Raw genomic sequence first — 26609 nt, forward strand, 5'->3', positions numbered from 1 at the left:
ACTTCTTCCTTAACTATTTTTTTTTCTTCGAAGTTTTAACACTTTATAAATTGTCTTATAACGCAACTACTAGAGCTTCCTCCCTTTTGTAATTTTCCTCTTTTATGTGCTCAAAGTTGTTCCCGCAAAATACACAGATCTCAAATAGTAAAAGCTAACTAACTTTCTAAGACAGACGGACTTCGGTCCTAAAGTTTCTAATATTTTATTGTTTAATTTTTTAGAGAGCGTACTTCCATTTTATATGGGATACATTTAAAAAAAGCAACTATATTTTATATTAATAGTGTTGACAAACTATTTGCTTTTAATTTATAATTTTTACTGTTGGTAAGTGCCGAATTAAACATAATATGTAAATAACATTCATACATGTCAAATTACTAAAAGTAACATATTTTAGGTAAAGCATTTTAAGCAAGGTAGGTACTTAGTTAATTTCTAACATGTATCTAACTAAATCTCTAGGAATAGGTACGCTAGGTTTTACAGTAGGTACGTTTCAGCTTAAAAGTATATATACGAACGGCACGCATGGTCGCGTGCCGCGCGGAGTGCGTGACCGCAAAGGTCCGCGCTGCTTCCACCGGTTGCTCGCAAGGTTGGTCGCGGTTCGTTTCTCGGGCCCGCGCCAGCTTCCCAAGTATCGCTCCAAGTTGGCAGGCGAAGTTTGTATGGCGTGGATTGCCACCCGCCACCCCATCGATCGAAGCAACGGCGCGCGCACCTCCCTGCCTCGATATATACCGCGAGCTGCGGCAGCGACCCTCATAACGCAAGAGAACGCGCGCGATCGCCTACCACGCCGCTCGCCCGGGGCGCCGCTCTTTCTCTTTTCTCTCTTTTTCTCTGTTCGTCTGTTTCTCGCTGATGCGGTCGCGCTGAGGCCGATGCGGGCGCCGCCATGCCGCGCTGCCTCATGGCCAAGAAGTGGAAGGCGGCTCCGACGACCGAGCTCGCCGACGAGTCGGACGAGGAGATCGACGTGGTCGGCGAGGGGCGCGGCCGGAGCCCCGCGCCCGCTGCTACCGCGCCGGGGCCGTCGCCGCGCGACCCCGAACCCACTCTCCTCTACAACGGTAAGCACTTGTTACTTGCACTTGCTACAACTATCGCCACTACCACACTTCTACGATGCTACTGGTGCATTGGACCCATCTACAAATACCTCCAACAAAGTACCCCTGCAAACTTCAGTATACTCTGTAGTTGATGGTAGCCCAAACAATTAGATAAGCACGTAAACACTCCTTACATCTTCAGAGTGCAAAAACTGTCCTTTTAAGTTCGTTACAAAAACGCACAAGAATGAAACGGAACACAAAGTCTTCGCCATTAATAGAGTACAAAATATGTAGTTAATTAAACAGACTTTGACAAGAACAAAATGTAGGTAATATATGCCATTTGCGATTGTCTTTTTGCGAATTTTTCATCTTAATAACAATCATCATAATGCTGTGCGCATGCCATTTGCGACAAATTTGAATAACATGTAAGGCACGGACAAGGCACGGACACATTCATTGTGCTCAAGGCACATTGCGGCAGGGTCAAAACGAAGCGAACGACGCATATGTATGTTAATTAAAATATTGGACTAAGTATGTCTCCACTTTGTATTCAACATACTACTTATATTGGAGAATCAACGAAAGATTAACAAATAGACTCGAGCACTGGCGCCTCTTTTTTACGTTGCTCCATAATTTTCTGCACGGTCTGAAATGTTAGAATTAGATTAAAATCAACAGTTCGCGTCGCTTCGACTCTGTGCCAATATGATTTGAGCTTGATATATCATTTTCCGGTATCAAATTCGGATAGGGTTTCGTACTCGAAGGGTGCCAACGAGACCCTATTACTAGGCCGCTGTCCATCCGTCCGTCCATCTGTCTGTCAGCGGGCTGTATCTCGTGAACCATAATAAGTAGGTAGAATGAAATTAGCACAGAATGTGTGTTTCTATTGCGCTATAACTTATATCGCAATAGAAATACAATAAATCTGTGAATATAACAATTGAAAGAAAGTAATGTACATCGACCTTTAGAAAGAGGTAGCGGTTTTGTAGAGCATTGTCTCTGTCGTTGAAACCCACAAAACGTCACATAGGTATGAGTGATAGAGACAACGCTCTACAAAGCCGAAACGTCATAAGTCTAAAGGCCGATGTACATTACTTTCTGTCGCGTACTGTGCAAAATGACTACTCACGCGCCATTTTAACTCTATGTGTCAACTGTTATGAAGAAAGTATAGTTCACGTTTAAAATAAAGACTAAAATCGTAGTTTTGACACAAAATTTATCACAAAATGTTAAAAACGGCGCGTGAGTAGTAATTTTTTCGCATGATAATTAAAATTTTCAATATGGCCGCCATGAAAATAAAAAAAGTATTATTGCTTGTACGCTGGTACGAAACCATTCGTGTGCAAGTCCGACTCACACCTGACCGATTTTTCCTCATATCCAATTTAAAGAAAAATTTCCAATCTTGAATTTCCTCTTTATTAGTACGACCAGTAAAAATATAATTTTAATTTGTATACGACGTCATTCAATAACGATATAGGTACGCAGACTTTATGACATCTTATAGTTTTATGACGCACTAAATAGCGATAGAATAATATTTATACACACACACTATAATATTTATATGCACTTAATGTTATGGAAAGACATACGATTTATTTGACTATTTATGGAAGACCATCACACCTACTTAGAATTGTATCTATCGGTTGTTCTTTAAAAAACCGGCCATCGGACTCGGACTCGCGCACCGAGGATATTACAGCCGTATTTTTTCGATACTTTGTACGATAAATCAAAAACTAAATAAAAATCTGTTTTAGAATGTACAAGTAAAGCGCTTTCATATGACACCCCACTTGGTATAGTTATCTAACTTTGAAAATTGAAAATACTAATATGTGTTCATGGACACATTTTAATTTGTTTTCTGTGACGTAATCACAAATTCACGGTTATTGGATTTATTCCTTTACGACTACTACTACTACTAATACTAATTTCATGATTCTAGGTCAAGGAAGTACCCTATAGGTTTTCTTGACAGACATGATGGACAGACGGACAGACAGACAACAAAGTGATCCTATAAGGGTTCCTTTTTTTCTTTTCAGGTACGAAACCCTAAAAACTACTCACTTGAACTTAATGATACTTAAAAGTTAAATAAGTTTAATAACAAACACGGCTGAATTGCTTGACAGAATCTTTGTAAACTTGTGGAGAATCTATATATGTATATAAAAGAAAAATCTGACTGACTGACTGATCTATCAACGCACAGCTCAAACTAATGGACGGATCGGGCTGGAATTTGGTATGCAGATTGCAGTTATGACACAGACATCCGCTAAGAAAGGATTTTTTAAAATTCAAGTAAAATAGCGATTTTTGTAATTTGTGTAGTCCACACGTGGACGAAGTCGCGAGCATAAGCTAGTTACAGAATAAAAACCTTCATATTTCACATATTATATAGGTTAATCCATTAGTTATTCTAAAGACAAGTTTAATTTGATACTATTAGTTCATACTAATAGTACTTAGCAAATCAAATTCCTCGCGGCGCGGGCGTTCCCTCAGCGTTGAGAATCGTGGTTTCCCCGAGATATCACTTCCTTCACGGTGTTGCGCTATTTCTACCTATTGGAGGCCGTGTGGAAAGTATGGTGTGTTGACTGCTTCTTTGATTTGATCAGGCCAACATCTCGGGATACCTGTGGGATCTCTCTATTCCAGATCTCCTGAAATTCATATACTTAAGTAGCTGAGCTGAAAAACTTAGTCGGTTGACACCGAGTTTTTTTTTACTTCTTGATAGAAAAAGTATTTTGAGAGCATTATAAAACAATCGATCGCTCATTGAAAATATAGACTGGACAAGTTTATTTATATGCAGCTATTCCTGAAGCTTTGGCCTAGAAAAGGAGAATCTTATAACATTCAACTTATGATTTCCGTTCCTTAGTTCGACAGTGATTCTTGCTTTAAAACATATTTTCACAAATGAGTTACAAACAATGCTTGTACTTAAAAACGGTTAACAAATGTAATCTTTATACTTATAAAAGAAGTCAAAAATATTTTATGCCTAAAAACGTGCCAGTATGTTTTAAATTCTAAAAATCAGTCCTTTCTTTCTTCCTTCTGAGCAAATTTCTGTACTTAAACGTTGTCATCTGTAATATGCTATGATATAGTATGACATGTCGGTACAAACAGTAACATAATAAGTTATGCACCCGTCCAGTGTCGAATAATGCACACAAAAACACACGTAAATATTGCAGTTACAGCTACTAACAACGCACACATACGTAAGCAAAACTGGTTTAGTCGATGCATCGCGTTGCGCTGTAAAATCCACTTTTATAATTTATAGATTTAAAGCAATAAGGATAATATTACGGTACGGATTCAAAGTTTCGTCAATAATTGTGTTAAGCCTAGTATTAGAGATTTAGGCTTCAAATCTCTCTTGCATGTCGTCATTGATATTTTTTTTTTCTACTTATTTTTGTTTTTTTTTTAACTTCGCAACAATAAAATGTTTCTAGGAAAAGCAATAAAACGTCTGTTAACAAATGAACATTTATTTATATAAAATTTTAATATTAATATTAAATGGAATAAATATTAAGTGAGTCTAATTATTATTGCTGTAATTTTCAGTAAAGTTAATAAAAGATGTCAGCAATACATTAGAAGTTCATTGAAAAATTACAATTATAAACATAACATATTATAATAATTATACAACAAAGGGAAAAGAACGTTATATATTAGTAACTGTATATGATGATATGAATCAACATGTTAGTCAGTTAGAGACTATAATAATCTCTAACCTCATATAAAAAGTAACATTATTCACAAATTGGTCCTTCTTTTTAGCGTTCCTTAATATATAATTGGTGCTCCCTTGCTATTTAATACGTACTTGTTGTAATCGTAAATTCGCGATTCCAATCAGATTCCAACATCTAGTTAGTCAGCTTGTTATAATTATCAATTAGTAAAAATGTTGTCGTGTGCATGTAGGAAAATGCACAAATCATCAAAGAAAACTAGGTCAATACCAAGGGATTAGGCACGCTTAAGAATTATTTTAGTTTATTTCTAATTATTTCTATGCTATATGAGCGAGATCGGATTTCAAACGCAATATGCGCGGTAATTTGAATGTAACATGTCTTGGTTAAAAGTTATTAGTAGCATATTTTTTTCATTTCAAAAGTACGAATCAGAAATGTCCAAGAGATGTTTCAATATCAGGCTGAGTAAATATTTTATATAATATAAACATATATATATATATATAGCGAGATGGCAATCGAGGTATGAGGCGAGGGACGCCCCGCACACCCGCACGTCACCTGCGCTATCGCGCACCGGGTTAGCGCGGGGGCTGTGCGGGTGTGCGGAGCATCTCCATCCCGATTGCCGTCTCAACCTGTCGTGTACTATAAGTGTTTTGGTAGTCTGAAATCTGAATCGACGAAAACTGCAGTGAAAACGAAATATTCGTCAGTGTATTTTTTTAGAAGAAGCCTCAGTTGGTACTTCGACTCGACGCACAAATCTCAATAAATATATAAAAGGAAAAAGTGCCTGACTGACTGACTGATCTATCAATATACAGTTCAAAGTACAGCAGGATTAGCCTGAAATTCGTCATGCAGATAGCTTCTGACATCCGCTAAGAAAGGATTTTTGTAAATTCAATCCCAGAGGTGGTAAAATAGGGATTTGAAATTTGTGTAATCCGCGCGGATGACGTCGCGCGCATAATCTAGTTCAATTGTTATAAAAGAAGAAAAACCCGTGGAGTGAAATTAGAGGGTAGAAATTGTGGATAGGGATGAAAAAGCATCCATGCCAAAACAGTCGAAACAAACTTGAAACAAAGAGGCAAAATTTCGATTTTTTGAGTTCTTTTGCTTGTTCGCCTGTATCTTTTTTTGAGCTGAGATAGCATTGCTCAAAATAAAAAACAGTAGATTAAATTTCCTTATAAAATTATAAAAAAAATAACAATATCTAAATTTTGCGTTTGTTACGAGATAGGAATTCGGATTTGGAAGTCGGTTTTTTAATATTTATTTTTTCGGGTTGGATATCAAATTCATTTCCGCTTTGCATTGGAATGTGTCGGTGTTGCTGAATATTAAACGTCTCATTTAACTTATACAACTTTATGATTTCTTGCATTTCTTGTAATGAAGTAGGTAGAGTCCATTGGACTAAGAGCCCGCGACGCCAGACCTATTGTTATTTTATACAAGCTGAAAGTTTCTCTGCTTTTTGTCCCCAACACAGTGAGGAACGATCAGCGACTATGAAGTTTGGATCATGCTGGCTTTGGGAGATACCGGTAACAAAGGTGTAAAAAATCTTACGACAAAGTATAGACTAATTTTTTTATATTTTCTTCGGAATAATATTAGAAATCATGCCATGTATTGCCAGAAACTTAGTGTCGTGGCAATCCCCTGCCAGACACCCTTAAACTTTTAAAGTTCAAGGGCGTCTGGCAGGGGTTGAGTAAGATTTTTTACAACTTTTTTACCTGTTATCCAGCTTTTATAAAATAATGAAGGTCAGGCACGCGCGGGCTCTCTCTCTCTATATATAAACTGTGAGTGATTATTTAACGACTTTGCAACTGGCACACGGCGACAAAATATGTAACTTATTGTTTTTATAACCGCACCTGGTTTTGCTACTAGATTTATTTTATTTTTTACTAGATAATGCCTGCAACTTCATCCGTGTTAATTTACCTTTTTAACCAACTTTCAAAAAGGAAGTGGTTCTCTCAGCCCATTTCCTATTTTTGTGTATGAAGTCGAGCGACCATAATAAAAGAAACTTGAAATCAAAGTATGAAGCTCAACCGACTTCAACATACATACACGTGTAGAAACAAAAGTTATTTGTTACTTTGTAGTGGTTTTGGAACTCGATTTTTTAAATATTTTGTTTTATTTTATCTCACTTCGATTTTCCGTAAGAATCCCGTTTACTCTTTGATTTTCCGGGACAAAAAGTAGCCTGGTGTGTGCTGTAATGTTTCCCGTTTGGTAGCACAAGACACCGCGGTGCGACGGGTGGCGCATGCCATGGTGAGATAGTGACCTTAGTTATAACTTATAAGTTTCATCATGATCAACCCATCGCCAACCGAGTACTGAGGGTGCCATGCTGGGCCAGTGTGGATTGGCAGATTTCACACACTTTTGAGAACATTATAGAGAACTCTCAGGTGTATACTGGTTTCCTCAAGATGTTTTCCTTCACCGTTGAAGCAAGTGATATTTACTCGTAATTACTTAAAACTCATATTATAACTCCGTAAAGTTAGAGGTGAGTGTCCGGGATAGAACTCCCGACCTTTCGAGTAGAAGCCAACGTCTTAACTACTAGACTGTCATCGGCTATAAGTATCTATAATAACTATAGGTGAAAACTTAAAACATATACTTACTATAATTTTTTTCATCATTAAAACCGAATTATATTGTTTTATTTGTTTTTCGCGAAGCAAAGTGTTGGTTCGGAACTACAAGTAAATGAGCTTTTGCCTATCGTTCTACCTTGCCCATATCAACTGGAAACATGGCAGGTCAAGTGTGAGCGACTGAGGCGCGCTCGCGTAACAAGCCTCCGCTTCACCGGACCTGAATACGGAGCTCTCTCAGTCGTAACAACGAGATTATGATGATTCAATGCACAATTACCACTGTACAGCAAATGTTCGAAGACTTAAGAGGAGTTTATTCGTACTGCACTCCAAACAAAACAAATATAGCTTGGCTCTCATTTCGATAATACTGGCACACTACGACAAATATCACTTGTAGTTAGGGAGGCGAATAGGGGGATTTTCGGTAATACTCGAGCGTGGCAGTTTAAGATATGAGAGATACCTTAGACCTAATAGAACAACCTTGTAAAGTATTTAGCTCTATATGTGGTGACGCGCGCCTAGGCTAGACGATCAGATTAGTAAAAAAAAATCGATAGTCTGAAATACTCGAGCGCGTCAGATTAAGATATTGGGGGTTGATTTTAGTGTTTTAAGACTAAATTTAACTAATCTGACGATAAGTCCTTGACGCCGCCGAGTTATAGGGTCGCGAACTTGTAAAAAATAAAACGTTAATCCGGCATTCTCGAGCGCGATTTTTATTTTTTTTATTTTGAAGAATATAATCTAAAACTTACTAAAAATACAAAATCTGCCGGTTTCCGCATGACCGGAAGTGTGGAGGAGCCATTTCGTCTTCCGAAAAACGCGTTGCGGCATATAAGTCGCGAACGATACATTTTACCAAAAAAAAGTTTAAATAAACAAAAAAGATAATTTTATTTTACACAAAAAGGTCTCTTCACATTTTTGTCCAAAGTTAAAACTTTTTGACTTAAAGCATCATAAAAACTCAAACTCCCGGTTTTTTGAGTATATCTGTATATCTCGAAAACTGAGGGTGTTAAAAAAAATTGATATGAAATAACGATAATTAAATTATGTGACTTTTATTATATCTCAAATTTTTTTTTTTCTAAAGCTTCTCGACAATTTTCGTGGACTCGGAAAAAGTTACGCGTATCTGTATACAAAAGTATCATTAACATGTACAGTTTCATGTATGTATATTATTCAATAGCCTGTTGATCCTCACATTGTTTTTTGGACGTACCGTAAGCAAAACGTAGTGAAGAATTGAAGCAAAAAAGAGGAATTTGCCATAAACATGTAATACAGACTGAGCGCTTCGCGGAAATATGCCGTCCTACCAGTATTTTTCCTTAATTTCGCAACATTGATGGTGGGGGAAAAAGCGGTAGAAGGGAAATTTCGGGAAATTACTATTTTTATATCATTTCATTTTTTTATACAATAAATAATACAATTCGTACTATATTTCATCTACATTTACGTTTGTTGTATCTATCGCTTTATTGTCATTCTTAAATTCCCCGTTTTATCAAGGAGAAAGAAAGGAAAAAAAAACCAAAAAACCTTTTTCGGTCAGATTAAGAGAACCTACCAACATTTTTGTCAGATTAAGAAAATATGCTTTCAGGATACCGAGATAAACCTCCCCTATGAAAATCTGACGCGCTCGAGTATTTTGAAAAAACTTTTTTTTTTTTGCATTTTCAAAAATTCATCGTAACTTATCGTCGCGCCGAAATCGTCAGTTTTTTTAAAGGGAGCTTCCTTGGGGCCTACTCAACACCCCTTCCGAAAATCTGACGCGCTCGAGTAATTTTATTTTTTTTGCATTTTTGACTACTTTATATGCCTACCCCCACCACGCAAACTGGCAGATTAGTATACCGTTGTTATCAGAGGCACTTGGGGCATACGTAGTATGAATATCTGACGCGCTCGAGAATGCCCAAGTAACTGTTTTTTTAAACATTTTTGAAAAACCGTACACGCCAAACCCACCGCTAAAATGGTTTTTACCATACGAGCTTTTCTTTTCGAAATTATTTTATCTTTCGATTTTGATAGGTCTCGACGGCGCCGTTGAATTACGCCATTTAGCTACCTCGCCTCCCTAACTATTGTTGTTTTTACAACCACGCCTGGTTTTGCTACTAAGTTTATTTTATTATATTTATCACAGGTGAAAAGTGAAAAGATGTACAATACCTACTCTAATATTTTTCTTTGGCATTAAGCCCGTAAAGATGCTATTTGAATCTTTTAATTGTATATATTTTTCGCAAATTAATCTATGTTTACGGCGATACAAGCTAGTGAGCATTTACCTGCTTTTCTACTTGCCCTATCAATCTGAAACAAGACAGGTCGAGTGTGAGTGACAGAAGCGCGCTCGCGTAACTTGCCCTCCGCTTCACCGGACCTGAATACGGAACTCTCTCAGCCGTAACAACGAGATTATGATGATTCAATGCACAATTAGCACTGTACAGCAAATGTTGTGGAGTTTATCTGTAGTGCGCTCCAAACAAATATAATTTGGCTCTTATTTTGATATTACTCAATCAAACTATGAAATTTTGTAGACACGTTCTAGAAACTGAAATCTACCAGCACCTCCGATTACCGTTAACATTAACAAATTAGTGACGCGACCTTGAAGTTCTTACCCATCCTAAAACCAACCAACGTGCATATTGAGTAAAGGAGTTTTCACTTCAATAATTAATTATTTGTACAGCAATAATATATAAGAGGACGCAAAGCATTTTTTAATACCTACTAAATAAAAAATTACCCGCAAGCAAAAGTCCATGGTTTCAAGAGACGCATTTTTTGCCAATAACAGAATTGATAGATCAATCCGATTGGTTCAATTCCCTAAACGATCTGTACTAAATTGGTTCAAGTTTTTGCGTTACATCTGGAAAGAAAAAAGTGTTTTCGGCATTGGCGCTATAACTCATCTATCAATGCATAGTAGATATTAAGATACCCATTACCCTGGATGAAAAGTTTAAAAGTTTAAAGGTGCCTGGCAGGGGAAACTCTAAAGGTATGATTCCGAACCACGCTGCACGCAGCAGCGCTGCCGCAACAGTGTCGCGGCAGCAATGTAGCGGAATATTGCTGCCTAGCTCGGAATGTAATGGCATATAAGCTTATAGAGATTGTATGGGGACCAGTAGTGCCGCGACAGGACTGTGACAGCTGGTGACAGCACTGTTGCGGCAGCGCTGCTGCGTGCAGCGTGGTTCGGAATCATACCTTAAGTGTCTGGTAATGCATGACGTGATTTCTTATGCTATTCATTCCAAATAAAATATAAAAAATAGACTTTATACTTTGACGCAAAACAATTAAACCTTTATTACCTGTTATCTCCCAAAGCCACCATGATTCAAACTTCATATATCCGCACTTTGCCAGCGTAGTAGACTATATCCAAACCCTACTTACTCTGGAAGGAGCTCCGTGCTCTGTTAAAAACATTTCTTACCTCTGCAAGATCGCTGCAAAATTTTTACTTCTCACATTTTTTGAGATCCAATATTTTTATTTCACACTTTCACAGAGAGCCTTTAGAGAGCCCTGTTTGTTTTTGAATGCAGCTTTTGCACTGAAGTATATGATCTCTGATTCTTTTGTATTAAAGTGGACAAGCACTTTTAACGTGTGGTATGTGGTAAACGGGCCAAGAATGGAAATGCCGAGATGGATGGCCGAGTATGAAAACCATACCCACGGCAAACGCAAACGAAATTAACATTATATATATTCAAAAGCTGTGATAGCCTAGTGGTTAGGATGTCCGCCTTCTAATTGGAGGTCGGGGGTTCGATCCCGGGCGCACACTTTTCTTAACTTTTCGGAGTTATGTGTTTTAATTAATTAAATATCACTTGCTTTGACGGTGAAGGAAAAAATCGTGAGGAAGCTGCCTGAGAGTTCTCCATAATGTTCTCAAAGGTGTGTGAAGTCTACCAAGACTATGGCCAAAACCCTTCTCACTCTGAGAGGGAACGCGTGCTTTGTAGTGAGCCGGCGATTGGTTCATCATGATTGTGATGATTCAAATACAGCTCTGATCTACACTGACACAGGTTGCGTTGTTGTGGGTGATGGGAATCTCAAAAAAATCTAAATAATTTTAGTACTTACCACGAAAGAAAAACTATTGAATCATACTCTTTTCAATGTTTAATAACTTTTTCTTCTCATCGGTTTTGAAATACTTATATACATTAGCCCAGTCGATTTATGCAAAACTTTAATAAAACCTCAAAATAAATTTTACAACTACTGGTTCATGTCCGCAACTTATAAAGGCAGGTCCAAATCGCCTGATTACCTATTGCTAGTTCAGGTTTATTTCTAATTTAACGCAATCAGTAGGTAAGTATTTAAAACAAAGTGAAATCTCTATAATCTGTAATTTATAAGTGTATAAAAAAGCGAACAAGTGCTACTTAGTCAGCAATTATAAATAAAGACTACAATGTTGAACTTTAGTAGCAAGGGATAAATGACATCCACTCAGAGTGAATTTTACGAAAACTCTTTTAAGAGAAAGGTGAGCACATAACTTTGCTTTTTATGAGGTACGATTTTTCCCCACAGATTATTACAATTTAAAAAATCACTACCCTCATTATAAATGTGAAAGTTTGTATGATGGTTTGTCCTTCAATCAAGCCACAACGGAGAAACTCATCGGTGCTGTTTAAAGCATTTATGTAGTTGGACTACTTTTTATCCCGAAAAAATCAAAGAGTTCCCATCGGGATTTTTGAAAACTTAAATCCACGCAGACGAAGTAGCAGTATCAGTTTTTAATTATATAATGAGTATTGATCGGTCCATTCTAACTCAAATTCAAAATCAAATAATTTATTCAAGGTAGGTATTACAGATAAATAAATGGTAAATGCCTTTCAACCATTCAATATCAACCATTCAATCATTTTAATGAATGTGCACATCGCTCCATATGAGCGTAATTAATTAGTGCTAATTTGTATAAAATGCCAATTTGCCGGCCACCCTAGTTACATGTTCGGAAAGGGTTGAAACACCGGTCGGCCGTAGGGAAAAGTATATTGATGATTGCCTTGTACTTATAAAGTTATCGATTGATTTTCCACCTAGGTATTACGAAACTTTAAAGGTACCTAGTGAGGTAAATCAATATAAAATTTCAAAACCCACGAGTTGAAACTTTGTTTTTCTATGATTATATTCCTACATTAAAATAACTATCGTGGGCCACTTACATGTAACTAACATTTTTAAAACATGTCGAAAAGTCTTAACCGCATTTATCATTAAAATTAGCGACTTGCGTAACAAATATTTTGCTGCTAAGTATTTCTATAACGTAGACTCCTACCAAAAAAGGTTTTCAAATATTTTTCTATTTTTCTCTGTCCGGACGAAGCCGGGACGGGTCAGTAATGTTAGGTTAGAACAAGACTTAAGTTAGATTAAAAAATTAATTAATTTGATTCCCGCAACTTCGACTACCTGGATTTATGTTTTATAAATACTATTGGAACCCTTTGATTTTCCGGGATAAAATGTACCCTTTGTCAGTTCCCGGAATGCAAGCTATCTCTGTACAAAATTTCCGGAATATTGGTTGAACGAATGGGCCTGTAGTGGGAACTCTTTGATTTTCCAAATGTCCTTCCTCGGGATGTGAACGTTCTTTAAAACTTTTAAAAATGTACCCATCAAAATTGCTTAAATGCATGTTAAACGAATGGGCTGTGAAAAGCTAGCAGGCAGACAGATAGACATAAAGACAGACACACTTGCGCATTTTTATATTAGTAATGGATTCACATCGTAAATCTATGTTTTATAATATTTTATAGTCTGGACGATTTACAATATTTTTACATTCAGTACAAAGAGCCAAATCAAAACAAAATATTGAAGCGAACATAGCATTCGTATGAATAGTAGACCCAACCAATTTGTTAATGAATATCCGGCTGCCAATACGCTCGAATCGTTTGGACGCACTATGTCAGACAGGGCAATGCTCACCCCTTTGTCTGGACAGTCCAGACCCATGTAGCTATGTGCCTGAGGGCTGTTTGAATACAGGTTTTGTTCGTTAAAATGGTTCAACATACTCAGCCTGGAAAACAGAATTGTGTGCAAAGGTTGCCAACGTACAGTCAATACTCCATAGGTACAGCACGATCTGCAAATCGCATTACAAAATGGACAATTTGCTTCAGATTTCTGATCAGATGTAGTGCACAAGCGCTTTAGTGCTTTGAAGAGGTATTGGCGTTTAATCGTTTTATCAGCTTAAGGTACGGGTAGTCGCTTACGGTAGCAAACTTCTAAAACCATTACGAGGAAAAGTTTAAGAATTGATTTAGAAATAAAATTTAAATGTACCTACATGTACCTACATACTAAACATTGACATATATTTAAACGAGGGAAAATAAATTCAAATTATACAGATACAACTTAGGACATGACTGCAATCTCACCATGGTGGTGAGATCTCACTGATTTTGAAATACTGAAATAGGTACTAAATGTGCGAAAACTTAAGGGCGAATACAAATATTGAAAACAGTGATTTGTTCAAATTATTAAGCGAAAATAATTCTATTTTTGTGACAATTAATAATAACACACATTATATTTAAAAAAGTGCTACATTAAGTAATACCTCAAACGATATAGGAAAATGTATACATTTTAATTAATACCTATGTAATGAAGGTCCGCTTTCAGAAGGAAATCGGTCCTCTGTAGTTGGCTAGGTAGTAGCTACTGGTACATGCGGCAATGTGGATCAGAAAATCAATAAGTGACCCTCGTTTCACGGTCCGCTTCGCCACACCACCCAATCCGCTCTTACTGATTACATCTACGCATTATAAATATAAAATCTAAGCAACATTCAAAGTTATGTGCGTTAAAATACCACTTGCTTTAACGTGAAGGAAAACCTCGTCAGGTAATTTACATGCCCGAGAGTTCTCCATAATGTTCTAAAACGTGTGTGAAGTCTTCCGATCCGCATTTGGCCAGAGTGGTCGACTATGGCCAAAACCCTTCTAAGGGTTACCATGGCAGTCATGTTTCTTAATTTTTAGGGTTCCGTACCTCAAAAGGAAAAGCGGAACCCTTATGTCTGTCTGTCTGTCTGTCTGTCGGTCTGCCATGAAACCTACAGAGTACTTCCCGTTGACCTAGGTAGGTGAGGTAGGTCTTATAGCAGAGGGGAAAATCTGAAAACTGTGAATATGTGGTTACATCACACAAAAAAATTAAATTGTGGTCATGAACTAAAAATTAGTATTTTCAATTTTCGAAGTAAGATTAAATCAAGTGGGGTATCATATGAAAGGGTGCATTCTAAAACAGATTTTTATTTATTTTTATGCATCATAGTTTTTGAATTATCGTGCAAAATGTCGAAAAAATATCGGGACCGTCGTTGCGCGAGCCCGACTCGCGCTTGGCCTTTTTTTTAAATTACGACTTTTACAATGTATTTCTGTACCTTTCCCATTCGGTGTCGAGACCCTTGGTCCGTGGGGTCCTAGCGCTATAAGCCTTTTTAAGGGAATAGCAAAAAGGTTAGTCGACATCACAGGAGACCGAAGAGCTGGCAGCTACCTCGGACAAAGAATTAGCCTAGCTATTCAAAGGGGGAACGCTGCCAGTATCTTCAGAACCTTGCCTAAAGGGACTCCTTTTAATAATATATTTTAGTTATAATATTATATTTTTAAAGGTTTTAGTTTCTGTACCTACATCATCCAAGCTGTTAGCCCATTTTCCTGAATTGTTTGTTGGGAATGAAACTATTTTTTTGTTTTTACCAGGGTTCTACTGCGGAATTTTCCTTGTGCATACTACAAAATTTATTACAGACACATGTTGCCAACTTGTTTTCCCTCACCCTGGTTCACCTTTCCCTGTTATGCTAATGGTTTACTATTCATAAATATGCTAGCAGGGTTATGGAAAAAATATCAGTTATTACAGTGCTTAACTAGATTTTTAGTCACACGCAGTTTTGCTCCTGAATTTCCTGTTCGTTGTAATTTTTTATAAAAAGTATTAGGCATGTTACTTAAATATGCCTATTTTCCATCACTACCCCTATTATAAATGTTATTAGAAGTGTTTTTGTTTGTTGGTTTGTTGGTTTATTGGTTTGTTGGTTTGTCCTTCAATCACGTCGCAACGGAGGAACGGATCGGCGTGATTTTTGCATGCGTATAGTCAAAGACCTGGAGAGTGAAATAGGCTAATTTTTATTCCGGAAAATTAAAGAGTTCCCACGACATTTTCAAAAACGTAAATCCATGCGAACGAAGTTGCGGGCATCAGCAGTCAGCTAGTAGTAAATAAGCGCAAACAGTGCATTTCATTATCAAGTACTTACTCAGACTCAGTCAGTTATCCTTTGTCAGCAAATAGATTGTAATGGAATAGTCTAAAGCAATAAATTACTTCCATCGCTATGCGGATCGAGCGCCTTTCCTCTTTGTAATCGGCCCACGATTTATGTCCTACAAACAAGGCCAACAGCTACATTTTTTATAAGAGTCCGTAAAATACTAATTGAAACTCGGTTTTAGGGCAATATGCCTTGTTTTGTTTGGCTGGTTATTTTTGCCTGCTGTACTTCAAATAAATATGCGCAACTGCGCAACGAATTTCATAGTTTGGAGTACCTACCTTAACTTAGCCCTTAAATGGGCATAATATGTACAAGTGTATTGGAAGAGGTGTACCATACAAAATGATTTTTGGGCCGATTCGAAACGCCCAACCGAGCGTACCGAAAATTAAAACGTATGTTTCTTAATCTAAGGTGTTATTGTTAATCTAAGCTGTTCTTTGTTTAAAAATTAAGATGGTTAGTAAAAATATTGTTTATTTTATATTTGTTTTTATGATAAGTAGGTATGATTTAATACGCAGACGTATGCATTGAGGGTCAAACCTCTGTGGCTTTTTTGCAATGCGTGCTACCTAATATTAATTTTTTTTTGTATGTTGGTAATGGCACGACCAGTGTGTATTAATTGAATAGTCAGTGCTTTATGGAGTTTACTTGATTCAAAATAATATGTTTTATTTGTTTGTCATATGTCCGTCCTCAGAATAATCCTTCATCTATTGTACCCGTCATATAAAATATGTAGAATACGTCATAATTCATATAATATGTATACGTCATAGTCAAATGAGAGTGAGTGACCATTATAAGGGAACCAGCTAATTATCTGACATAGAACTATTAAACACTAATAGACCTTCCTGAAGTCGGATATTAAAGAATGTGATATCGTGGGAACGTTGAGGGTTTATATCAGGTACGCGGCAGCTATATCCGGAACTAAATCGGACCGTGAGACTGACCTAAATAACACGTTATGAGATCCCACAAAGTCTCAATTTATACACGGGATGGAAAAAAGTTATGGGCCCTGGAGGGAACTCTTCACTCTCACTCGTCTGTCGTACAAGATATCCATAAAATTGAATATTTAGTACAGTACTAGATGATGCCCGCGACTTTGTCCGCGTGGATTTATGTTTTTTTAAATCCCCTGGGAACTCATTGATTTTCCGGGATAAAAAGCCTAAGTCCTTCCTCGGGATGTAAACTACCTCTGTACCAAATTTCATCAAAATTGGTTAAAACGTTGGCCCGTAAAAAGCTAGCAGACAGACAGACATACAGACTTTCGTATTTATAATATTAGTATGGATTTCAGCATTTATTAAGACGTTTTAATAAACGTTTGTTTATTTGAACGGGTTTTAGTTTGTTTTTTTATGTCAAGTTACCTGCGATTCTAAACCTGCTGAGATCGACTTAGAATCCCAATCCTATACGGACGTGCGTCAACAAGTACGCTGAACCCCCTTGAGGTGTGCGGCGGAGGGGGGACCCTTGTGTTGTTCAGGGGTCGAGATTCAACTGGTGCAATGCGGCGCTCCCCTTGTCTCATCCCACTGTCCGCGTTTGTTTTTACTATTGTATATCTGTGCAAAATTGGCAAGCTAAACGTTAAATTCGTTGTTTGCTTGCTATAAATGCCTTAAATTAAGACGGTTTTGCTGTCCATTCCAATTATTATATTCTGTCACAAGCCACTTAAGTTGTACTGATATTGCATATAATAATTTTATTTCGTAACTTGAAAAAGTTCACTTCTTTACGCTTTGTTAGAGACGAAAAAGTTGACGAATATTTGACAAGGCTAATATCACTACTCTATTGTAAATGTAAAAGTTTATTTGTTTCTTGATTAAGTATTTGGTTTGTAGGTTTTTTCCTCAATTAAAGCGCAATGGAGTCACGATTTGACGTGATTTTTTGCGTGAGTATATTTAAAGATCTGAAAAGTGACATAGACTACTTTTTATCCCGGAAAATAAAAGAGTTTCCACAGATTTTTAAACAGCTCAATCTACGCGGATGCAGTCACGCTCATCATAGTGTACTATTCATAGTCAATCAAATTTTTCGTTTCACTTACTCGTACATATTATTTCATAATATTTCTTCGGCTAGATACCTATATTGCGAGATGTCATCGCGTGTTTGGGATATTGGCCGCCTCACTTTATTACTTTTGTCTACGATATACATAGGTTTCTATGTAATGAGGCGTTCTATGGTTTTAAGTAAAAAGTTACAAACAAAGATTTATTTTACAGTATTTATTTAGCAGTATGTTCCTTATCATCTTGTATGTGATACCTTTATGTATTGTACCTACCCTGTCTATTTGCCTAGTAGAATCAGCTATTACGCATTATTACAATAAAGATCAGTAAACCACGATAGGTAAAAGTATACTTAATCGGTTGAATCTTCTTAATATTTAACTAGTGGCCCACCCCAGCCTCACACGGGTGCAATGTAGATACTAATGTGGTATCAGGGTGGTTATTTTGTAATTTTAAAAGAATAATACAGCATTTTAAATGAAAGCTCTCATTTGGCTTGATTTCATTGCTATCGTCATATATTAAATTATACATAAAAACCTCCTGAATCACTCTATCTATTGACTAATATCGCATCAAAATCATGGGAGAGAAAGACGGCGGGTAGCGACTTTGTTTGATACTATGTAAGATTTTGTAGCAAACTACCAAATGAGTATCCGTAGCGCATGCTACGGAAATCCTTTGAAGGATCGAGATAGCAATCGGGGTATGAGGCGGGGGGACGCCCCGCACGCCCACACGTCATACCGCGCTATCCCGCACCGGGTTAGCGCGAGGGCTGTGCGGGTGTGTGGGGCATCTCCACCCCAATTGCCATCTTGACCTGTCGCGTACTATACACACAAAGTGGATATTGTAACTGAGCTAGCACCGAGCTGTACGTTCGATTGTTCGCTAGGAAACCGATCTGGCAACTCGTTAGTTTCACGCTGTGTTTGAATAAATTGAGTGGTGAAACTTGATTTTACACTGCAATTCGATTAATTAAAACTGAACGCGATGCCGCTATCGGCAGTGAAACCCCCAAATGTTAGCAATTTCCCTTTTATTTGATGGCACTTTTACCAATAGTGTTCAAATAAATATTTTTTAATTTTATGCTCAACTTGTTTTTAATTGGTTGTGTTTTAGTTTAACACGTTGTTATGCTAAAACTGATGAGTACAACATCAAAGTATAAGCAAATTTAATAGGTACGAAAACCCGTGAAGACGTCCTCCTCCTATTGGGAGGTCGGAGGGTTTGATTCCGGGCACGCACCTTTAACTTTTCAGATTTTTTATTTTTTATTTTATTCAGATACAAGATTTTTTTTTGTAACCTGACCACTGACATACCGTTTAATGTGTATTTTTTTAATACCTATAAACATCAAGCGTCATATAAAAATAAATTATCTCTATTCTTGGTATTATAATATTTTCAATTTAAGTAACTTTTACATTGTTTCTTTTAAATTTATTAAATAATGCCCCCAAGCTTGAAGTATCATTGAAATTCTATTTTTAAATTAAAATCACTGTAAGTATCCAGAAACAAAAATAGTATTTTTGAATTATACCGTCTCTAATCTCTAGATAAAGGGGTAATGAATTCATGACGTTTTAAAAAACATGCCTTGTATTCGTAATATTTAAAATAACAAAATAAAGATCTATAGCATGCATTTCAATAGATAAGAAGCATGGTAACTCGAACTATGTAAACTTGCTCGACCTATCAAACTTGTACCACTAGTAACAAATAGGTACTATTTTTATTTTCAAAAATAACAAAAAATTAAATAGTAAGTAGGTATATGCAGAACGATAAAGATTTCGAATTTAAATTTTGATAAGTTTCCCATGCTCTTCCTAGTTGCATGCTCAAAAATAAAATATGATCGTAGTCGAAGGCAACGCTACAGGTTGGCGGTTGGTCTCCACAGTAAACAGGCCACAGGTTGCCTCTGGAAGTTATTAACGGTCCCAGAATAACTCTTGGAAATTCATGCCGGAGTTGCCGACTGCTTTCCGATTATCGCTCCCCGCCGTTCTTATACCTATCTACATCTATGGACTTTTTACTTTGGTACTTGTCTCAAGTGTCTCTTGTCGTTAAAACCTATTATTTTTGTCAATACGTATTGCTTTGATATTATAAAATAGTAATATCCATATGTTAGCCTAAAATTGATTGATATGCTCTCCGCAGTCCGTACATCATAAAAATAGTGTTTTTCTGGTGTTATCCAAAGCGTTTTGTGTTCACAGGGTACACCGAAGAGCAGCCTTCCACGCAGTTTACCGCCCAGCTGCCAAGTGAGGTGAGCCCGGCTCCCTCCGGCCCCGCACAGCCGACGCCTCAGCCTGTCTCCTATGCACTTCTGCAACTGTCCGCCTCCGAATCGGCCGACACGCCTTTCCTCCAAGTACAGCTCCAATCTTCGCCTGTCTCCCCTCCTCCGCCACCGGCGAGCGGCAAGTCCAACTCCTTGTGTTATTCCAGCACGGGCACTCTTCTCTCTCTCCCGCCCAAGAAGAAAGATATCTATCGCCCCTATTGCCTCGGCGACCGTGCGTTTCTCAATCGGGCCGAGGAGGATCTCAACGCAGCGCAAGCGATTCTTGACCTGAGCCAACACGCAGTTTTCCTAACGACACCGCCTCGAACCGAGCCTGCACCTTCCGAGCCGCCGCCTCCCCCGGCCGAGCCGCCGCAGGAACAGACAGCGGAGCGCCCGCGGGAGACCGTCGCGTACACCTACGACGCCTTTTTCGTGAGCGACGGGCGCTCCAAACGTCGAAACTACGCGAACGCTCCCGTCGAAAGTGCCCAGCAACCTGACCAAAAATCGAAATACACCTGCAGCGAGTGCGGCAAGCGCTACGCGACATCGTCAAACCTTTCGCGGCACAAACAGACGCATCGAAGCCTCGACTCGGTGTCGGCGAAGCGCTGCTCGGAATGCGGCAAGGCTTATGTCTCCATGCCGGCGCTCGCCATGCATCTGCTGACGCACCAGCTCTCGCACGTGTGTGGCGTCTGCGGAAAGCTGTTCTCGCGGCCCTGGTTGCTGCAAGGGCACCTTCGCTCTCACACCGGAGAGAAGCCTTACGGGTGCGCGCACTGTGGTAAGGCGTTCGCAGACCGCTCCAACTTACGCGCGCACATGCAGACCCATTCGGCCGATAAGAACTTCGAGTGCCTGAGATGTCATAAAACGTTCGCCCTCAAGAGCTACCTCAACAAACACCAAGAATCGGCTTGCGTGCGAGACGACGACTCTCCGCCGCCGGATCCAGCCGCCGCCGCCGCCGTCTGAGGTCGTTGCAGCCGGCGACCGCAACCAGGGACCGTAATCACTGTTGTAACATTTACATATAAACGTAAAGTATTAATGTGAATTTAGTTTACTAGCGTAATTATTATAAATATACAAATTCTAAAATAGGTAGATGAGCACGACCGGCAACGGCGCGCAGGCCGTCGCCCGTGTCGTGCCGCAACCGAGCAACGTTTCGCAAACAACGAATCACGTACGACCCCGTAGCGCCGCGCACGCGGCTCTAGGCCGTAGCGATTGACGTCCTAAATAACGTTAAACATTGAATTATGTATATAGATGTCGATAAAATATACCCTTATATACATAGAAGTAATGAAATACGAATGAAACTAATATCTTTTGTAGGTGATTTTTACAAACAGCGAAGTAGGTTAGAGAGTATTAGGGTGTAAGTATGTATGGAGGTGCGAGAAACGAGCGAAGGCGGACGCCCGGGCGCGCCGCGTCGTCCGTCTCGGTGGGGAACTTGCCAAAACTTTCCGTCCGAAGCTCCCACAGCCGCCGCGCCGCGCCGCCGCCCGCGACAGTGCCTTAGCGGTGACCACGAGCCGCACCATGCCGCGCCATGCCGCACCGTGCCGCACTATGCCGCATTCCCGAGCACCCTGCACCCCGCCCCGCGCCTAGTGAATCGATTCTCACAACGCAATCGCTATTACCATTAACACTTATTTTCCAGTATTTTCGAGAGCAGGTTAATGAAATTCATAAAACATTATCTAATTTTCATAAATAAAAAGGCTACGTTATTTCCTTGCACCCTATATTTTTGGTTTTGTCAAATTATATGTATCATTAAAATTCATTAAAATAAATGGTTATGGACGGGCGGTGGGCGCGCCATGCGACGGCTACAAGGGACGGGCTTCGCCGCGTCACTTAGCGAGCATGCCTTTAGGTTGAGTGTGTTATTATTAGTGTCGAGTCGAACGTAACTGGCAATAAACTAGTTTAGGTTAAGGTAATATTAATTCTAGGTTAGTGAGGTGAGCACGAGGTGCTCGGAAGAAATGGGTATTCGAAAAGCAATAATAATGTAGGCACTAACGAGTCGCGCACCGCTGTCGAATAGACGCAGCAGACTTATTATGTCCCCCGTAGCGTTCCGTAGCTCTCGTAGAAGAGTAGCGTCGGCTACGCAGCAGGGCGGAATGGGCTACGCAGCGCCGCACGCGTTCATTACGCCTTAGTACCTGAGTTTCCAGATCTCGACAATGTTCACAGGTCTCGAAACACCAATTCTGGGTAAAACATGATGACCGAAGCTCCCTTGTTTTAAAGTTCATTCATTTATCTACAGAAAGTACCCCAAGCTAGTGGAAAATAAATTTCTATAATAGTGAATAAATGTCAAAAACCATGAGATATATTATTCTCTGACGTTCTCTGACGTCATGTTTAGATATTCGATATCATCTTTGTCGTATGCAAACTGGTACTAAGTTTGTAGTCAACAAAATAACAATCCTATTTTATATAGGGTAGAATATAGTATTTCGAAATCGTCAACCCTGCGTTGCCGACGTCACTCTATTGTATTAGTTAAAGCCTCGCGAGTCAATTGTTTATCCGAGAATTTCATTTAACCCTGTCAATTAAAAGATCCTCTATAAAAAGTTCCTCTATAAATTAAATCATTCACCAAGTAGCTGTACAATAAAGCTTTTTTGAAACTCAAAACAAACTTCCAAATTATTTAACTATGAGGTGTCCGAGTGTATATTTCTAAGATAAAAAAGTGACCTTCTGGGATGTGCTATGTAGCTATGCTGTGAGGAGGTCAAAGCGAAGCTACGAAACTATATTATGAGACTGTTTCCACTAATGCTAAGTGGTGTAGCGGAGCGGGTAAGATGCGCTGCTGCGATGTAGCTGTGTGAGGTGAGCTGAGCGATGCATCGACAGTAGGGAGACGCGGCGCTTGCACATAGCTACACCACTCGCACATCCGTAGCTCCCATCAAAAGCTCCCATCAAAATCCATATTTCTCATCTATAGCACTGAACACGCATCCCTCTGTACATAAAAAACATAGCTTCGATGAACCCGTTTCCACCAACGCTAAGCTATATGGAGCAAGAAAATTATTAGTGGATATCACATACAATCCATAGCAACGTAACACAGCACATCTCTGGTGGAAAAGCAGCCTTAATGAGACATTTACACATGTCACATTCATTTATTTAAAATAATACACTAGGATCTCTAAAAGTATAATTAGTTTTTCATTACTAGAACTCGTCAATCAATTGAAAACGTAGTGCCACAAATAATTTAGATTACCTGTCTTATACTCTACTTATTCGTAAATAAGTAATGATTTATTTACACGAAAAAGCTTAACCTGACGAAGGTGGCGCGTAAAAAAGCAATATAATGTTAATGTATAAGCAATACTACTTATGTAGAATTTACGTAGTTCGTATTCAACGTTTATTGATATTTGGTAGATGTTTGGTGCTTTGGAGTACTTTATAAATTGAGAAATTAAAGAAACGAAATTAACATCGAATATTATGTAATTTATATTATATTGTGATATTGTTTTCAAAATTGAATTATTATATGTTATACTGACTCTGCATACTATTATAAGTTCTATCAATTTTCTCTCTCGTATCTATTAAAATTTCAAGCCAATCGTGTAGAATCTAGCGTCTGTACTCTTAAAAGTAATCCTTCAATTTACCCTTGTAATATTAAATATCTATTTAGCCCCATTTTGTCTTTGTATAAAAATGCTAAAGTATTGGCTTTTAAAGAAACCTTAATCGAAGATATTTTATTCAAATATTTATACTAACGTTATTATAGTTGTAGAAGTTATAAGTACATTAAGTTCGTTTTAGTGTAACAATATTAATATTGATGAAACCAATTTATATACAAAAATATATACTGATATTTTAATGTAAATATTTCACGGTGTACCAAATTCCCTTCTTTACAAGTATAGTAGTAGTATTATAATCCCTATAATAACTTAGTCATTGTAGAAAATGTAGATATCTAGACCGAGAGTCTAAATATTAAAAGAAAACAAAAATTTTGTTAAAAATAATATTAGATAGGTACTCGATTTAAAAAAAAACACATTTTTTTAAATAAATAAACAGGGTGTTATTTTGGCAGCAATGAAAAAAGCGTAAACCTAAACTTAAGAAATAGAGAAATTTTGCAAAAGAAACCGAGAGAGAGCGTCAATTTTGAAGAAAATAACACCCTGTATACAAAGTACAAACATTTCCAATCATTCTAAGTTATTGATAATAATTATTGCAATTATACTACGAAATACATTTTTGCAAATTATTAACTGATAATATATTGTAACCACTATACTCAAACTTTTTTAATTTAAAAATGATAAAAAATATTACACTTACACTTGTATTCTGCGGACTTGTGTATTGTCTAATCTAGATTCGTGAATCTAACGGAGCAGTCAACTTTGACTTGTAATTAAATCTCTACTACTGTATAATGTGTGAAAAATGAGTTCTCATGCGCCATTTTAACTTTATGTGTCAAATGTCATGTCAAAGTACGATTTTAGTCCTTATTTTAATGGTGAACTGTACTTTTGACATGACAGTTGACCCATAGTTAAAATGGCGCGTGAGAAGTCATTTTGTATGGACTATAATAATTAAATTGTATTATTCTCTTTTTAACCGACTTCAAAAAAGGAGGAGGTTCTCAATTCGTCGGAATCTTTTTTTTATAATTAATATTACTTATTGTTTGTTATAAATTTACTCAACATACTTAAGTTAAACAATGTTATCATATTTAAAAAGTTTCCAAGTAGGTATAATGAAAATTATTTTAGCCAGGAAAAGTATCTGGTTGAGTCTCCATTCACTGCAATGTTTTGGTTGTTTTTCTTTAATATTAGTAGATTTTACTGATATAATATCACGCTATATTACTTATTACGTATAATAGATATTAATTCTATTACGTTCGATATTTACGTAAACCAAATGCGATTGTTCTATACGACCTCCGTAATATGGAACTTTTATCATTGGTATTCAAAGAATAATAATTAAGTTTATTATTTAGACATGCAAATAATTAGTTTATCGGAACTAAATGCATCGCTTGTTTTAAATACACTTTAGAATTTAAATTATCATACTTACTCATAATTGTATAGTAAATTATACCCTCACTGTCTCATATAGATCAAGTTTCGTCACTTTAGTTAATTGATATCTACAGTACGAAATGCATGATAAATAAAAGAGATTATTCAAAAGTGTGTAACATATAATATACATGTAAAACACAACACAACTGCAGTGATATACATAACGAGTAAGTTTGTCCAAACTAGTAATAATAATTAAGCAATAATAATTACATGATAGCAATAAATACTTCCTAGTATCTAGTCTAACGTAATTCCTTGAAAGCAATATAAACTAGTACATAAAAATATAGATCTTAGTTTTGTAGATAATATAAAGTATTTTTAAAATTCATGGCTAATGAGTAGACTGCGAAACGTGATATTTAGTTGTTTGTTCTTAGAAAAACAAATCGAAAACTTGTCTAGCCTTTAAATAAAAATAAGTACTCAATTATTTCTTAGCAAATGGAAGATTTATTTTAATTAATACATAGATAATTAATTTGAATACGTGTAGTATGGTACCTACTATGTGAACTCGACTTAACGAAATTGTGTCACTACGATTCTACTGCAAGATACTGAAAACCTTAAGAAATGTGAGTGGTCCAACGAAAACAGACCTGGACTGAAGTAATTGAGGAGCTGGTAAACAAAACTGTTTAACTTCGCGAAATAATATTTTATAGGAGGAACAAAAAGTTGAATGAAAGCTGTTGTTTACTATAATTTCACCGATTTGATCGAAATCATGTACTTTGACCTCAAAAGCACAGTTTTATGCCGTTTTGCTGGAAAATGTGTTACAGGTTTATAATATTCAGTGATCAAAATCATGAACTTAGGACACAACTTCTTGCCGTTTTACTTGGAGTTCAGATGTAAGAAAAAAGGATTTAATCAGAAGTTTAATTAAGTAGGTACCAATACCATTTTGCTAACCAGTTCCTCAATTGATTACAAATAAATTGAGTATGAAGTTTATATTTATGTGGGATTTGGAGTAGTAAAAACGCTTGACTTAAAACATTAAAAAATTAATTGAAAACCTCTCGAAAAAATTCCTTGGACCTAAATACTAAATCCAAAAAGTCACAATCACCGAAAACCCGTTTCCACCCACT

At 37.4% G+C, this 26609-nt stretch overlaps 1 protein-coding gene across 1 annotated transcript; it reads left to right on the forward strand.

The window, feature by feature from the left end:
- Positions 1-770: 770 nt before the first annotated feature.
- On the forward strand, positions 771-26352 carry scrt (scratch). The gene is made up of 2 exons (XM_069508561.1): positions 771-1079; positions 20268-26352. Exons 1-2 carry the CDS (start codon positions 905-907, stop codon positions 21317-21319), a joined length of 1227 nt encoding a protein of 408 aa, XP_069364662.1. The 5' UTR covers positions 771-904; the 3' UTR covers positions 21320-26352.
- The last annotated feature ends 257 nt before the right edge of the window (positions 26353-26609 follow it).

This window comes from Maniola hyperantus, chromosome Z (genome assembly GCF_902806685.2).
Source record: "Maniola hyperantus chromosome Z, iAphHyp1.2, whole genome shotgun sequence".
Lineage (NCBI taxonomy): Eukaryota > Metazoa > Arthropoda > Insecta > Lepidoptera > Nymphalidae > Maniola > Maniola hyperantus.